This window comes from Microchirus variegatus (assembly GCF_963457635.1).
Source record: "Microchirus variegatus genome assembly, chromosome: 5".
Classification (NCBI taxonomy): domain Eukaryota; kingdom Metazoa; phylum Chordata; class Actinopteri; order Pleuronectiformes; family Soleidae; genus Microchirus; species Microchirus variegatus.
In genome coordinates this window covers 28,386,448-28,404,103 of record NC_139806.1, presented here as the reverse complement: position 1 = coordinate 28,404,103, position 17,656 = coordinate 28,386,448, and the positions used below count along the sequence as shown (strand labels likewise).

General features: G+C 38.7%; 1 protein-coding gene across 1 annotated transcript; it reads left to right on the top strand.

Moving 5' to 3' along the window:
• Window positions 1–450: 450 nt before the first annotated feature.
• Window positions 451–17,379, top strand: rad51d (RAD51 paralog D; the record flags this gene model as incomplete). Its single annotated transcript, XM_083889675.1, has 10 exons — window positions 451–532; window positions 629–690; window positions 4,416–4,534; window positions 11,669–11,750; window positions 12,555–12,689; window positions 12,787–12,882; window positions 12,964–13,054; window positions 15,516–15,586; window positions 16,363–16,569; window positions 17,302–17,379. Coding segments are annotated over 10 exons (1,023 nt in total), but the record flags the coding sequence as incomplete, so codon positions are not given.
• Window positions 17,380–17,656: the final 277 nt, after the last annotated feature.

Sequence of the window (17,656 nt, the reverse complement as noted above, 5' to 3'; positions counted from 1 at the left end):
TCAGACACAAAAAGTGAGTGTACAACAAAAGTATATGACGTTATTAATGGTAAATGGTAAGACAAATGCACAAATACAGTTGAAAGGGTGGTAAAATACGATGAACAATTTTGGATCCTATCGTTGAGCTAGCAATACTCCGTTTCCCTAACACCACTGCGCTTAGCTTACTCAACTACGGCAAGCGGGTGGATGAAGTGTTCCTTCTCATGTGTAATTTAAGATCAAAACAACTTTAAACAGTTTCATGAAGGCGTTAATTTGATTTAGTGTGGGTACTTTTCGGGTTGTGACTCAGACGCAGCTTCTGTAAAAGTCGGTCATTCGGCGTTAAAACAAAGTTGTCAAGTTCGCCGAGGCACTTTAGCCGCGGAGCTAACTAGTAGCTACCGCTAGCTTTAGCATTACTCGCTCAGCAGCTGGAGATTGTCTCTCATGTGACGCAGGAGCATGGTGGTCCTGAGAGGAGGGATGTGTCCCGGGCTGGACGACGGTTTGGTGCGGAAGCTGCGTGCTGCAGATGTCAAAACGGGTGCGTGACGTTTGTGTTTATGTGCGTGAAACGTGTTTTGTTGGGTCATAATTAGCAGCAGCGCTTGACAACGTCCTGACTTTGTTGTTTCCTCAGTGGAGGATCTGGTCTCCTGTAATCTGGAGGAGCTGGCCCAGAGATGCTCCGTGTCATATAAGGTATTTAAAGAAGCACACACACACACACGCATTCATTAAATAAACATGGAGCTCATTCACTGGGAAACACATGTTCACTGAAGCCACAGTTACTTTACAACATGTGATGCTAACACTTGTTTGAAAAGGGAAACATACAAAATTATAGTTTAGCTTCATTTAATCCGTTTAATGACATGTTAATACTCCATACTCCTCCAGTCATATTTATAATACTTTACCAGCAAGAAAAATGCCATCTTAATGTTTAATACAGCCAATTTGTGAAGTTTATGTTGCATAGGGAAATCAGTTTGAGTGAAAGGCAAGAGTAAATAATGGATTGATCTTCTTTTTCATTTTTGTTTTAGTAAATAAAATGCTCTCTCTGATTTCTCTTTTGCTCCATATAACAAAGAAATCATTAAAATTGAGTATTTGAGGACAAATTCAGCTTTTCTATTGATGGATAATGTAATCAATAGATTACCATCATCATGACAACAAACTCGTTGTTCCTTGAAATAAATCAAATTCACTGTTATTCTTTATGGCATTAGAAGAAAAAAGGTCAACAAAAGCGACAAAAAAAAAGAAACACCCACATTTTTATATAATTGCCACAAACAATGTAGACGGTGGAGGTTTGTCGATCTGTGAAACACTTTCACCCACATGCCACATGAATTAGTCATTGTGTACGTGGAGTATATTGGATTATTTTAATTAAAATGTATGCATATTGTAAGCAGACCTCCCACGGGCCTTGTTATAAATAACCTTCATGAGCCAAGTCATCTGCTTTAGAGGCGAGTGCCAAATTGTCTCACAGCAGCAGTTCAATACAAGGTTGAAGATGACACTTGTTTCACTTCTTCTCTGCATATTTTATTGCCTTTTTCCAACTCCCCACAGTACAACAAGATAATATGTTTTTCCCTTTAGAGCACAGTTGTGTGCACAAGCTTTACCCCCGCCCCTCCTCCTCCCTCTGGATAAATTCCAGATTTTTCTTTTAAAGTAAAATGAAACACTGCCCTTGCTGCACAGAAACTGAAAATGAGCTTCTTTTACTTCAATACTTGAAAACTGGAAATTATTATCTTACTGAAAACAAGTATTTGTCACATGCAGATGCACTAAAGGATTAACAATTAAAATGTTAAATGGATAGTAAATAAACAGAAAATATGTCAAATTTCTGAGAAAATGTTTGGACTTTAAAGTGCCACATCATTTATCAGGGTTTTCTCTCAGCAACTGATAGAATAGCAGTGGATTTCTTTAATTTTAAAGAGCATTATCATACAGTATCTAGGGCTGTAACTAATCACTGTTGTCATAATAAGATTAACAGGATTTGTTTTTTTCGTCCATAAAACTGTCAAATTGTTTCCCAAACCTTGAAATGACGACGCTCTCAAACGTCTTTTGTTTTGTCCACAAACCAAAATGATTCAGTTTTTAACGATTTCTTTGTTTATACAGAGCAAAGAAAGCAGAAATTATTGTAATTTCCAGGCCTAATCACATTTAATGTCTGTTTGGAGTTGCGATTACGTCCACTTTTAAATGTGTTTTTCACCAGTGGGAATATGTTAAATTATCCATTTTATCGGCTTTAGCTACGATCCGCATTAGTCGGAACGTCTTCTTCCTGGTTTTTGAAGCAAAATCCTGCGTTTTGTCCAGGACAATGCTAACCACAAATCTTTGCAGCTATTTGCTACGAGTCAACTTCACTTTTTACAATTTGGGATTAGCACTTGGTACCTTTTTATTGCACCATTTGCATCAATTGACTCTTGCCGTGTTTCCATCGAGTGGAATGGCTGAATTCATTCCACTTTCCATTAGAAATAGTACCATGAGGATCTCTATCTGGAGATGTTCTGTGAGAGTTACTAAGAATACGCTGATGGAGAAATTGAGTTTCTGCGAGGCCTCACACAGAGGGACGCAGCAGTGCTCCGATTTTCATCTTCAGTCTTGTTGAGTCCCTCAGGGCTACAATGCTGATCTTTAATGAAATAACGGCAGCTTTAGCTTCCAACATATTGTGTCTCCCCCCCCCCCCCCCACACTTTGATCGAGCTGATTTAAATTTGAAAGCATCGAAACAAAAGCTCCCGCAGAACGAGAGCGCGACAGTCCTCACCTCGACTCGCGTGAGATCGTTATGTTTTTGGAATATTTTTCCAGCCGCTAGCCCCCCCGCAGCAGGTTCAGCGCCCGTCCCGTTGACTGAGCTCTGTTTCCTGACCTGCTTGTTCTGCCTGCAGGCTTCCCCTGAGCTGATGGCCAGCCTCCCTCTGGCTGCTCACACTCCTGATTGTTTTTGCACAAACAACAGGTCGTGGGGTCAACGCGAGGTCACCCCCGCGCGCCCGCGTCCTTGGTCCTCCAGACCAATTAAAGCAGAGCAAGTCGACATTTACATAAAAACATGCCTTGTGTTCTGTCTTGCGGCCACATCCTTCTTAAATTGGACCACAAAATAAAGTCCCATTAATTGAGGCCCAAAAGATTTGCCTCATTTGGACAGGAAATCTAACCAGAGTGTAGTGGTGCGTTCCATTTGTAGTGGGAACATGGGATTTGTCCAAGGTCGTGGGCTGCTCCCTGTAGTAAATCTTTTACACGGTTTGTGTGTACAAAATCACTGGCTGTCAAACTTTGTACAATACTATATTTTTACTTTTTAATAAATATTGAGCTCTTGAAGTAAAAACAATGATTAAAAGTGCATTATGTAATAAATCTAAATCACATAAAAATCCTCCTAATATGTCACAGAGACTCAGGAATAATGTTCATATAACAAACTGAACTCACCAACAACAACAGTACAGCCAAAAATTTGCATTAAAAAAAGTATTTTGCAGACTGCAAATCATGTTGATGTTATGGCATGTGGCGCCACTTACCGCCGTCTACCAATCATTGCAGTCAGTAGAGTCTCAGCTGCCGAGCAACCACGGGTTGCCAGTTACGTCAGAAAACCAAACCTAAAAGACCTCTGTATTTTGAATTTGAATGTAGTAACCATTTTTGACCACATTCTTACATATGGCACCTTTAACAGGTAAATAACCAATGGTTAGCCCAAGATACATTTGTATTTCCGACATCGCAACTGGACGCCACTCAAAGGTGTTCTTCAAACTCCGCAATGTTTTTCTTTATTTTCTCTTCTCGGATCAGATTTAGAAGCACTTTTTCTCAGGCTATGGAGCAATGGTTTTGTATGATGTTATTATGTTGTACATTTTCATATCAACCCCAGGCCCTGGAGTCGAGACTAATTGTGTTGCCGCCAGTGCTAACATTTATTTACTCAATTAATCACTGACTGTAGTTGTTTATTTTCTCCATAAAACAAGCAAAGCTTTCTTGTTTGAAATGCTTCCTGCATTGGCTTTTTATTCACATATTTTTCAAAAATGGGTCCATGAGTAGGAACATGCTGATGTCTCGCTTGCTCTTGTATTCACTATTGATGACATCTTCTTCTTCTTGTTTTGGTAGATTGTTTTGGTTGTTTTGCTTGACGACAACTTTAATTTTCTTCCTTTGGTCGCCCTGGCTTTTTTTCGTTCCTGTGATTTATATATTGTGACATACAGAAAAATATCCATTCATTCTGGGTCCCAATCCATCCCATTTTAGTGTGCTTTTGGATCATGAACATGAGTGGTCCAGGTGGACAGAAGAGCCTCATCGTGTGTCTATTCTTTATATTCCAGGCTCTGTTTGCCGTGCGTCGAGTGCTGCTGGCCCAACACTCCGCCTTCCCCGTGTCGGGCGCCGATCTCTACGAGGAACTATTGAGCTCCACGGCCATCCTCTTCACTGGAAATCCCAGGTTAGAGACATTTCTGCCAACGCAGCACAAACACACTGCTTTGTCATTCAGGGACTGGGGCATAAAAGCTGACGGGCTCTGAGCCACAAAGGCTTAAAGCGAGGCTCGCCTCTAAAATCAAATATGTACTCCTAAGAAGAGTTCTCCACATATTGAATTAAAAAATCACACTCCCTTGTGATCAGTTTAGAACGAAAAGTCATTTTTGTAAAGCCTATTTAATACCCACTTCCTCTTCGGTGCCAAATAATATAAGGCTGGAGTAAAAGTCTGTGATATTATGTGTGTTTTAAGGATCCAGTCCAAATCCATTTGTGGTAAAACAGCCTTTTGTTGGAGCCGCGGACAGTTTTTTAATTCCGTTTCCAGCTGTTGGTCAAAGCAGTTACTGTGTTTTTTATCTGCACGGTCACAGGACACGGTGGAATCAATAGTGTCATACATTACCTCAGATGTTTTGGAACCAGAATCCTCCGCATCGATCGGCTTTATCCGCCTAAAATTTGCTCCGTGTTGTTTGAATCAAATTTGCGTTGAACTGTGTCGGTGGATTATGCGTCAGGAGCTCGGGCGGCCGTCGTTAAAAATACAACAGTGCAGTCGACTGATTTAGAAAAGGTCTGTGTTTCCTTCTTCCCTCTGAGGAGGCTCTTTATCTCCTGAGACCTGACTTTCTTTCCTTGTTTTCTTTTTGACGGCAACAAAACATTACTGACAGTTGTGTTCAAACACGGCGTCTATTATGTAATGTAGTTTAAAATGATATCTCGGGTTTCAAAGTAAAAGCATTTGTTTTGATATTGATGGATGTACGAGGGTGGGCTGAGAATTTCAGAAGCTGACTAATGCCAGAGCAGTAAAACTTCATGTATCATAATAATATAATAATAATAATACATTTTATTTATTTCTGGACACTCAAGTCACTGAATCTAACCTTTCGTGATGCCAACTGTGTTGTTTCCTTCCAGATAAACCCACATTTGATCGCTGATTGAGGATTTGTAAGAGACATTTTGTGAACATGGACGCTGTCAGTCTTGTACAAAGTACCTTAAAGGGTACTTTAAGTCATTTTTAAGTCTTAAAGTATGACATTTACTGTACTTGAGTATCAAAAGTCATTTTCTGATATAAAATGTACTTAAGTCTTCGAAGTAAAAGTATTATAATATATAATATCAGTGGCGGCTCCTGAAGAAAATTTCAGGGGGGGCAATTTTTTCTGATAATGATAAGGTGACCCATTCAATAGGTGCGTTAAGAAAGACAGTATCAATGTGTTGTTAGGTGATTAACAGTCCTCCTTGTGTCCACTAGATGGCAACTTGATAAACAACTATTATTTACATGAATCTATCTATGTATGATGTAAAATAGCTAAACAGGACACAAGATGTGTCCAGCAACCACATAAAGACAGGGGCAGCATATTAAGTCAAGTATTTATTAACTGACCAAGGATCAAGAGCTTTCACAACTTTTACCAGATACATACAACAAACATATGACAAGATAGTGCAGTCAAATTATTCATTAAAGGAAAGTGCAGAATTTGATCTTTAGATGTGTTGATAAATGCATCTTACAATACTCTTACACAAAACAGTCCGATTGTCTGATTTGCGTGAAGTTTAAACCTGCAGTTAAACCCTGAGCAGAGCAATACAAACATCAACAATGTTAGCAAACAAGCTAACGAACGTAGCTTCAAATGACTGCTGTCCGCTGCTACGAGCCATAAACAGTTAACAGATATGAAAGCGCGAACTCATGGCACTGGTCAAACTACGTGTACTTAGTTAGTGCACGGACCGGCTAAACGAGCACAATCCTCCGTGTATTTTTTAAACGCTGAGCTTCGCCTCGCTAAGAGCGCCGCCCGCCACTCGAGGCGAACTACTAATCAAGAGACGTGAAGTGAAGAGAAGTTATCCCCTCCTCTCTGTGCTCAATTTACATATGACGTAAGCACGTTAGTGCATGCACATAAATCCTCATTAAAAATACATTGGAGGGTATGTTTTTCGAAAAAAAACTTTTTTAACATGACAGTGAATAGGAGAATTCAGAAGACGAAAAAAGCTCTATTTCAATACAGACCATAATCTTCTTCTGATTTTATTTTGTAGTAGCGAGTAACAAAGGGTTAGAGGAAATGTTGTAAAAGCTACTCAAAATGAGTGTTAACGGCATCAACGTTAACGCACAGTGTGTTTCCATGGCGACTGACCAGTTTACCAGTTAGCTGCATTAGCTGTGCTAGCTCCTTTAGCGTCGTTAGCGCGCCTACAGTCTGTTTATTATTCAACGAAGAGCAGCGCCACAAATAGCCAGCACACCTGTGTACTGCGTATGTGTGCCTCTGTTTTTAAAGTTTAGCGTTACTTTAGAGACTCATTTTAACAATTCAGACATCGCGTAAACATGACGTCACACGCGTCTTTTCCGGTCAGTCGTCACGGAAACGCGTCATGCGTTAATGTACGTTACCGTTGACGCCGCTAACCGCCATGAACGTGCCCAGCACTACTAGAAATATAAATGACGTCAAAAACTTTAATAAAGTAAAGTACATATACGTGAATTTTGAACATGAAAAAAGGGGTAAACTCACCCAGTTTATCAACTGTGCAATAAGCGTGCAGGTGAAATTTAAAAGGCGGGGTTAGGGAGGAGAACCTTGAAGATGACCCCAAGGTCTGGACGTGACGTCCTGCCACAAATATCGATCGTGTTCACCACAAGGTGATGGAAAACCGGAGGTTTGACTGTTAATCAGACAGAGACAATAAACGTTTTCAAGAGCACACCTGAATGGTCATGTCATAGGAGATCCAGCTGGTTCTCTTCAGTGTTCCAGGATGCGCGTTGGGTCCAAATCTATAGAGAAATCTGCTGTTGAGGACGTTTTATGACGGTTAGGATGAGAGCGTCTATACCAAGGGCGTTTAAAGAGACTGTAGTGAAAAACAAACCACATGTGGTCACATTCGACCATTGCATCATGCGTGGTACTTGGGTTGTTTATCGTACTTGTGACTGTTGCATCAGCCTTTGAGCTTTTCAGCCCACCCCCTTATAGTTTTCGATATAAAAAAACATGTTTATGATACAAAATTAATCCGTAAAGCATCAAACAACTAATCTAACAGATGTGTTTTTGTATTCTTTCTCTACATCGTTCAAAAATGATATTTAAACATCTGTGTTTGCCCAGATTTTCACAAACACAGCTCAGAGACTCGTACATGAAAAGTTGCAGTTCCCCCAAAATAGAGTCGTCTCAGATCAATATTTCAGCTTTTGGGAAAAGAGATATAATAGGTATAATAATTTGTCTGGCAGTGACACAGGCGACTCTGGACAGAGCTGTGAAAGCAGCTCAGATGAATGTGACTTTATATGAACGTAGTGACGGAGCCTCTTCCACTGTTAAACTCTCTGTTTTCACCATAATTAACGACCACAGGTGTTTCCTCTTGAAGTGGTTTTCATGGATTAGTGACATGAAAGTGAAGCAGCCCTGTGTGTGTGTGTGTGTGTGTGTGTGTGCGCGTGTGCGTGTGTGTGTGTGTGTGTTTGTGTGTGTATGTGTGTCTTGGCTGCCCTCTTCTGGTGGACAAGTGAAGTGACACTTTCTGCTACAGTGTTGTTAGGTTGATGCAGAGATGATGTAATAACACACATTCACTCAGGTTCATTTGAATTACCCTTATCTTAAGATAAGGTACATTTTCACATCAGCAAAGATGAAGATAATAAATAATAAACATGCATTTCTACATATTTGAACGCACAATATAGAAAAATATGAACAATACAACAATAAAAAGTTAAAATAAAATGTACGTTATCGACAGTTACCAGAATGTATACAGCAGGGGCTTGATATTTTAACTTCAGCCTGAATTTAATCACATGATATACTGAACCAGTTCCTCAGAGATGAGGTTCTGCCAAATTAGGACCAGGTTTTGGTCTCCATGAGGACTACTGGTCAAAAAAAACAACAACTTTAAAATGTGTTTTTATAAGAGATTCTATATTGACATTTTTTAAATAAAGTTGCTTGTATTTTAATTGGATTAGCCAGGTATTTAGCCAATTTTGAAAGGATATCAACTAATTATCATAATCCCAAACAAATATCGACATATAAATATTTAGAGTTGCTGACAGCAGTAATAATTCTCTAAATATCATTCATTTAACCTGAATTTTATTGTTATTTTCTTCTAACAAATTGTTCAGATCAAATTTGACCCATTTCAACAGCGTTTATACCCTAAATATACTTAATTTAGACAAAAAAATCTAGTTTTCTTTTAACCCTTAAAACACAGTTTGGGTCAAATTTGACCAATCTTGCCTTTCAAGGCAGTAGTAGTAAGTTGTAGTAAAATAGAAGTGATAATGTGTCACTCTTAAAGTTATTGATCCAGACTTTGTTTTGGCCACAAAAAAAAAAACTTGACAACACAAAAACCTCTTGGTTGCAATTACGGCGTGGATGAAGATGAAGATGAAGGCTCTGCGGTAGTTTGATCTCACCTGATGAGTGCGACTGCGACTCACGGGAAATCTTCAAGGACAATCGCTTCACATGAGAGAGAGTGAGAACCTGATGTTTTCATCAGAGTCTGCACTCCTGGAGTCGTCGTCGTCCTCTTCACAATCACACACTCCTCTGTCGATGCTTAACCTTCAGTCTGCAGGACCGTCGCTGTCATCATCATCATCACACACTCAGTGAAGATGATGCAGCTCCACAAACTAATGTCAGGTCTGATGATGATGATGATGACGCTCGAGATATAAACTCACAAACATCACTCGTTCACCTTTTTCTGTCCGTTTAGAAGTTAAAGCTACGATTACATTAAATGTATCTGTTCAAACGATTAGCAACATTTAATATCGGCGTCAGAAACGCCACAAAACATAAGTTTTTTTAAAGCCTAAATGTGTCAAAATATGCTTTTAGATGAATTACCTTCTGTATTCATACACAGATGTCACACACTAATCATTTTAAATATGTTTTTACGAAGGAAAATGAGAGTAATGATGTAAAAAATGTGCATTCCCTAATTACAATTCCTTAAAAAAACGATATTATCTTGATATTATGAAATACTAGAGATGGGACAACACAAAATGTTTTTTTGTGATAAAAATAACAACAAACTCGAATATCTACTGACGCTAGTTCCATGTCGCCGTATTTGCGAAATTTTATATTGCGATGTACTCTCATAACAGCTGAGAGTGAGCTCTTGGCACCATCTAGTGGACTGACACGGCAACAGATTTTGTTTTTTTTAATGCTAATTCACAAAAGAGTTTAATTTAATTTGTAACATCAGTTAAAAGAAACAAAACGTAGTGTTTTTAAAGCGATATTACTGTGCAAAATATTGCGATATTTCACTATTGATTTCACCCCCCCTCGTCTAATTTAATATGCCAATCAAATAATTGATCAATGAAGAAAATGAACAACAGATTAATGCTGAATAAATAATGTCCCTGAAAATATTAAAAGAAACAAAATACTGTCAGATAAATTGAACTTAAACGGCATAAATTAACTTTATATGTATAGCAATAGACAAAGCACAAAGTAAAAATGATTCATAATGTAGTATGTATGTGTGCAGCCATTTATAATCGGTTACGGCCACTGTTTTAATAATGAATGAATAAGTTTGAATAGTTTAAATATGATTTAAACAAGTTTCCAGCTTCTTGAACGTGAATATTTCCTGGTTTTTGAGGTTTTGGAAACACAGATTAAAACATACATATACATTTTATGGACTAAACCACTAATTGTGGGTTATTTTCATAGAGGCTGAAGCTCTAGTTACGATTGTACGCACCATTCAAGAATGGAATCCGTCTCAGTCTTGCATGAGTTTCCACGTTGTTGGACGAGTTAAACACAAAGAATGTAGTCATGACGGTGGATTCCTTTCAGCACAGAAGTGTTGTAGATCTTCAGTTCTTCAAACAGAAGTGAGCCACAGCTTTAGAGGAGCAGACGTCCTGTAAAGAAAGCTGACATTTGCTTTGCGCTAGTTTGGCAGGACCATTGTTTTTGCTACGACTCGTCACGTAGACTCTGCTTTTACTGTAAGAAGAAGAAGAGAAACTTTGAACCCCGCCGCAGCGTCACAGTCCCGGCCTCTGCTCACTGAGCTCAGGAGGAAAATGAACGACCGCGACGGTGATTTATGTCTGAAAGTTTCTCACAGTGTGTGAACACATTAAAAGAGAGCGGACACACTGGGGTGGAGAGAGGTGGCGTATAAATGACCTGAGGTGTTTGGAGGTGGAGCTCAGGGCCAGAGATTTACCTCTGCCCAGAACAAGACTGTCTGCCAAGGTTATGGATCTGAAGCTCAGACCTTTACTCACTTTGGTTTAACACTGTCAATAAAGACGCTTGTTCCTGCTGCAGCCCCACACACTTTATCATTATAATAACAATAATAACCACTTTTTTACTTTCTATGATGCAGGAACTAGATAAACTGTTGTTTGGCCAATTTAATGGTCAGTCCTGTGTGAAGTACCATAAATTTACTTTAGTAGAAGTTTAAGCCACTTTTTTTCATATTACCACAGTAAAAGTCTTAAAGTATATGACATTTACTCTACTTAAGTATTGAAAGTAATTTCTTATATGAAATGTATGACTTTTTTAGATACTTTTACTTCTAAAACTTGAGTTATTACCAAAGTAAAAGTCTGAAAAGTTAGGATTAAACCTTGGTGGATCAGTGGTACGGCGAGTTGACTAGCGAGTTAAATTCCTGCCTTTGCTGGTCTGTGTCCTTGAGCAAAGACGCTTAACCCAATGTTGTAGCGTGTGAATGTGTGAAAACTGTAGCTCATCAAGACCAGAAAAGCTATATATATAATGTAATGGAGTAAAAGTTACTAAAAATATAAATGAAGTAAAGTACAGATACGTGAATTTTGTACTTAAGTTCAGCAACAAAGTCTTTTTTTTCAGATTTCAGCTTAGTGACAGTGCAGAGTAACAGAGTTACACAGTGACAGAGGAACAGTGTAACACAGTAACAGAGTAACACAGTAACCACTCACACCTTTTGTTTCCTGCAGCTTAGACAAACTGCTGGACTCAGGCTTGTACACAGGAGAGATAACTGAGCTGTCAGGAGGTCCAGGAAGTGGCAAATCTCAGGTGAGCGTTCTCTTCTTTCTCTTCATTCTCTCTTTCTCTTCTTTCTCTTCTCCATCACTGATGAGCGCACTCATAAATTCTCACAAAACTGGTCATCCAGCATCTGGATCTGAATACTTTATCTTCACAAAAACGACAATTTCATCCAGAATTCAGAGCTTTTATTCTGAAAAGAATACAATGTCAAAGAGATTCCGTCACTAGAATTGGTAATGAATGTTTTCTCTGATAAAATAATTAAACTGCTGTTCTTCATCCTTTATTTAGTTTTTTTTTTTTTTACTTTTTACCCTGCTTTAATTCACCTGTTGGACTGCTCCATAATCTAATCCCTGAGATTGAGACGCACATACTTTTTAAAGTTGTTAAATTTGAAGTTTTATCCCCACTGTTTAGGATGGCTTTTAATACCAAGTAGTATGGTGACACTTTTTATCTTTTGTCTTCTTATCTTTTATCTGATTCTATCTTATTTTATTTTGCACTATTTTATTGTTTTTATGGTTTTTAATAACTTTTATTTGTTTCCTCTTTATTTATTTATTTCTTGTAAAGCACTTTGGATCACCGAAAGGATTGTTGTAAAGGGCTGTATAAATAAAGTACATTTACATTTACATTTACATTACACTGTTATCTCTGAAAACAATTTCTGTATTTTGTTGAACGACTTACTTCCAATTAATAGTTGATAAAGACACAATGTTTTGTCCTGACCTCTGACCTGTAGATTATGAACCCATGATTCTCCTGCTGTAATAATCCAGATTAAACGTGCTGCTGCTCCGTGTGTGTGTGTCGTAGGTGTGCTTCGGCGTGTCTGTGCACATTTGTCATCAGCTGAAACAGAACGTGATCTACGTGGATACGACGGGAGGATTCACAGCCGGTCGTCTGCTGCAGATGCTCCAGACTGAGACCAGCGACAAAGAGGAGCAGGTGTGTTGTTGTTGTTGTTGTTGTTGTTGTTGTTGTTGTTTAAGTGACGGTGAATTGAGCTAAAATCAACAACACAACAACGTGTGATGATTGACAGATGGCTGCTCTTCAGAGGATCCGTGTGTTCCGCGTCTTTGACGTCTTCTCTTTGCTCGACTGTCTGTTCGGTCTGTGCAGCGACGGCCTTCAGCAGGTTCGTTTCCACTCTTTACTGAAAAAAAAAACACACACCAGAGCAGAGACTTCAAGTGACTTTGTGGTGTTTTTCAATCAGGCGTCAGTGGGCGGCGGCTCTGTCAAGGCGGTGATCGTGGACTCGGTGTCGGCCGTGATCGCTCCTCTGCTGGGAGGAAAACACAGTGACGGTGAGGCAACACACACGCTAACACACAAACCATTCATTCTTTGTGACGGGAGACAAATTAAAGCTGCAGTGTGTATGTTTGGAATGTAACAAATAAGAAACCACAGAACATCCACAGTGTTAAAAAAATAAAGTTTTGTTAAATTAACCAATACAACCAGAAGAAGAAATACAAGTAGAGAACCCCACAGATGAATTAAATACAAAACAAACCTCCTGAAACATTAAAATAACAGGCTAATAAATCAAATAAATGAGTGAAGAGAAACAAATCTTGAAAGAAAACATAAGAGAGTTACGTTGCTATCAACACAGGAAATGAACTTTTCCTTATATGACCCTTTTCATTTTGTACTTATTTATATTTTTATATTCATCTATCTAACCCTTAATGACTCTTTATATTGACAGTTGTTTTTTTGCACCTTTGTTTTTAATAGTTTAATTTCATCTTTTATTACAATTATTATTGTCTTGTTTGTCTTTCATTAATCTGGTTTATGAAAGCACTGAAACTAAACTATTGTACTTTATATAAAGTTATTATTAATATTGGTGTTGTAGTGTACATGCCAGGCCTGTATGTGCCGCTGTAACACACCAAAAACCTGACATGTAAGAGTAAGAGATTGGGCTCTACGATGTTGTCTTTTTCCCACAGTTGTGTGCCGGATTTGTACGTGAAAACAAAATGGTGCCGTTTTAGAAGTTGTCACTTTGCGACTAAAATAGCGTTTATTTAATCCCAAAACATCGGTAAAAGATGCAACATTCCGTAGCGAAGAGAAACAAATCTTGAAAGAGCTCAAGATGGCGGCCCACGTAAAGCAAGGCCCTTACCTTTTTAAAGTTAATATAAAAGGCTGATTCTAAGGCTACAAAAAGCAAACTATTCTTATTCTAAAGGCGTCTACTACGTCCCAGTTTATAATCTGTTGATGAAATTGACATTCTACGAGCATGATTCCAACAAAGTGACACCTTTCACTGTAGGGTTAGTGTCTCGGTTGAATGTGAATACACGAAAAACATGAATATTATACATGTATTCACCTATTTTAGCAGCCGTGCAGATTCTTTCTCTCCGTCTGTCAACAAAATTCTGTGATCATATCTGTCACATTTGGACCCATATCTCTTACATTTCTCATCCAAACACCGTCAAAGTCGGCACTTCACACACTGGTGTCCTGAGTGAGTCGTTTGCCAAGTTTGACGCCTGTCAACTGAAGTGTTGGACAGTTATGAGATTATAGGTCAGGTGGACAAACGGACATTTCTTGAATTAAAACATATAGTATACATTTACAGACTGGTATATTTATACAGTCTATATTATATTTATACATGTGTGTATATGTATATATATATATATATATATATATATATATATATATATATATATATATATATATATATATATATATATATATATATATATATATGTGATGAAAAGTGTCCTCTTCTAGTTGGACAGTTTAACTGGACAGTTTATTTTCATTAGAGAGTGTGATAAGTGATAATCTGTCCAGATTAAACCCTGTGCGTCACTGTTTATGCAACTGTGTGATTCACTTCACTGTTTTTATTCTCCATCGTCAGAGATATTCTTGTCCATCCCACGTCTCCACACACACACACTGGGTGGGTTGTTATTATTATGGGATGTAAACGTGTCGTCTGAACCCTGGGGCCAAGGCATTTTTGTTATTCTGGCTAAGTGAGGCCTCGCTATTAACACAGGAAATTCATTTTTCTCTGTGACCCTTTTCTTTTTGTTCTTATGTATTTATTTATTTATTTATTTATATTCATCTATGTGACCCTCAATGACTCTTTATACTGACAGTTATTTTTTATTTGTTTAATTTTTCTTTGTCTTGTTTTAAAAGGTGCTTTATATAAAGTTATGATTATTAGTAGTCATGTACATGCCAGGCCTGAATGTGGCGCTGTAGCGCTGCCGCAGTAATACTCCAAAAACATGACATGTAAGAGTAAGAGGTTGGACTGTACGATGTTGTCATTTTACCACAGTTGTGTGTCGGATTTGTACGTGAAAACAAAATGGTGGCCTTTAACTCTGGGACCAAAAATTGCGTTTATTTGTTCCCAAAACATTGGTAAAAAAAACGTTTGTGGATTCTCCTTAACTCCACACGACTCAGTGTAGCGGTGTTTAGATCTCGTGTCACCCGGCGACATTCCGCACAGAAAGTGAATTGAGACGACTGCAAACACCAAGAAGTGCTCTGCTGCTGTATAAGCACAGACGCTCCCTCAGTCAGGTCTGATAGTTTTGCTTGACAGAGTCTGTTTTCAGATCAAACAAAAATGATGTTGCCTTCTGTGTTTTTACAAAGACAGAATCACAAAAAGTTACACACTGCAGCTTTAAATCCGTCACTCACAGACAGGTTAAGTGTATTCTGCGTTGTCACTTACGTCTTTTGTGTCTTCAGGAATGTCCTTAATGAGTCAAGTGGGCGGAGTTCTGAGGACGATGGCCAAGGATTTCAACATCGCTGCTTTGGTAAGAACGACACGACACAAGAGTTTGAACTTTAACCCACTGATTCTGTCTTTGACAACATGACAAAACCAGATTCTAGCTTTTGTTTTCCACTTGTAGTACAACTACTGAAGTACCACTATGACACCTTCAGAGTATGTTTGCCACTTTATTTTTATCATTTTCTGACTGGAAAGGTAACATACGTCACCGTTCTCTGTTTCACAAACCTAATCCCACTGAGAAAAACGACGTTTTTAGCTCATGCAGACTCAGGCGCTCGTGTTCTTCTGCTGCCTCTTTTGCTAAGTTTGTGTCACTGAGGTCAATATAAATAAAGTTTTTCACTCACAGAAGTCACAGAATGACATGTTTGAACTCGCCGATGGAGGCAGCAGTGGCTCAACACTGATCTGTGTGCTGTGACGAAAAATCTCAGATTTTCTCCATGCACTTTGGTGCAGGGGGAGTTTGTTGACAGACAATTTCCCATTATTATACTTCTATGACTGCAGGTTATACTTTTTAAAAATTGTCACATTTAAAACAGACGGCAGAGAATACCATCCTGTTATTTAAAGTAAGATAATGATAATGTTTTATGTCGCATTTGATTAAAATTAAGACGCTGCTATTACCTCTGGAATCAGACTCAGCGCTTTATTAAACCCAGATGGGAAATTAGCTGCTGTACATTTGCTCCTTCAGAATCAAAATAAACTCAAGTCAACCAAAACACAGTATAAGCTCAAACTTGACATGACAATGATGATGCTAATGATGGTCTGGATCTGCAGGTAACAAACCACGTGACCAGAAGCAGCAGCGGCGAGCTGCAGCCGGGCCTCGGCGTCTCCTGGAGTCACGTCCCCAGAACCAGGATCCTGCTGGAGCGACTGGAGGAGGAAACATCAACAAGTGCTGCTGCTTCTTCTTCTTCTTCATCTGCTGCCGTGAGCTGCACCAGTCTACGATCCGCAACACTGATCAAGTCCTCCAGACAGGTACGACTATCAGCACGACATTTGCTGCACCTCAGCACTGATTTAAAGTTTAAAGGGGATATTCTGAACGGTGTTGTTTTTTTTTTTATCCACATGGAACCACGTTTCTAACCAGAGATCATGGTTTTTATGCACACAAATAGCATAGTAAAAAGAGTCAAAACACAGTTTCTAAAGTCTGCAGTATCTAAAGATTACATGAGCCTGTTTATTCTGCTCTTAAACAACCTTTTTCTTACTGGAAACTGAAGTTTTTTCTGCTCACTTTCCCCCACACCAAAGCCCACAGAGAAAACCAGCCATTTAAGCTCACAGTGACACAGCTGCTGCTGTCTGCTGTGTCCTCGTGTGATGAGTTTGTGTCTCTGAGGTTAATCTGAACTAAGGTTTTTAAACACAGAAGTCACTAAATAAACACACATGAACTCACTGATGGAGGCAGCAGTGGATCAACAGCTCCTGTGAGCTGTGAGGAGAATCCATCATTTTCTCTATGGGTTTTTGGTGCAGAGGATTTCCAACAGTGATGTAAAAATTGTATGTTTAAACCGACATCAGTCCTTTTCATACATATATAATATTAATGAGTTTTTAAAGATTTTAACCCTTAAATTGCCAGGTTTTTTTCATGATGCACCTTTGTTTTATGGTTAAAAATTTATTATTTTTGAACATTTGTTTCTATGGATTATTATTTCTTTAATGTAATGAATACGCATTGTTTTCCTTTAGCCGTGTCTGATCAGAGAGCAGTTTGACCTGCAGTGGTGGAGTCGCTCTAAAGAGCAGAAAAGCTCAGGACTGAAGAGGAAACGACAAGAAGACTCTGACTCCTGAAGCAGACGCCAGGCTTTTTCATCCTCAGACCTGAAGGTAAACTCAAAAGTGTCTTTTACATCATCGTGTTCAAATTCCACTGACCTGCTCAGACCCGACGCTCCACGTCACTCGCCTGCTGCTTATTCCACGTTCTTCTTCTTCCTGAAAAAACAACTTTTGTGCCAATAATCCACAGAATTTCACAATAAAAGTCTTTATTGCCACCTCCAGTTACGACATTTGCAGTAAGTAGAAGTAAATCATCGTT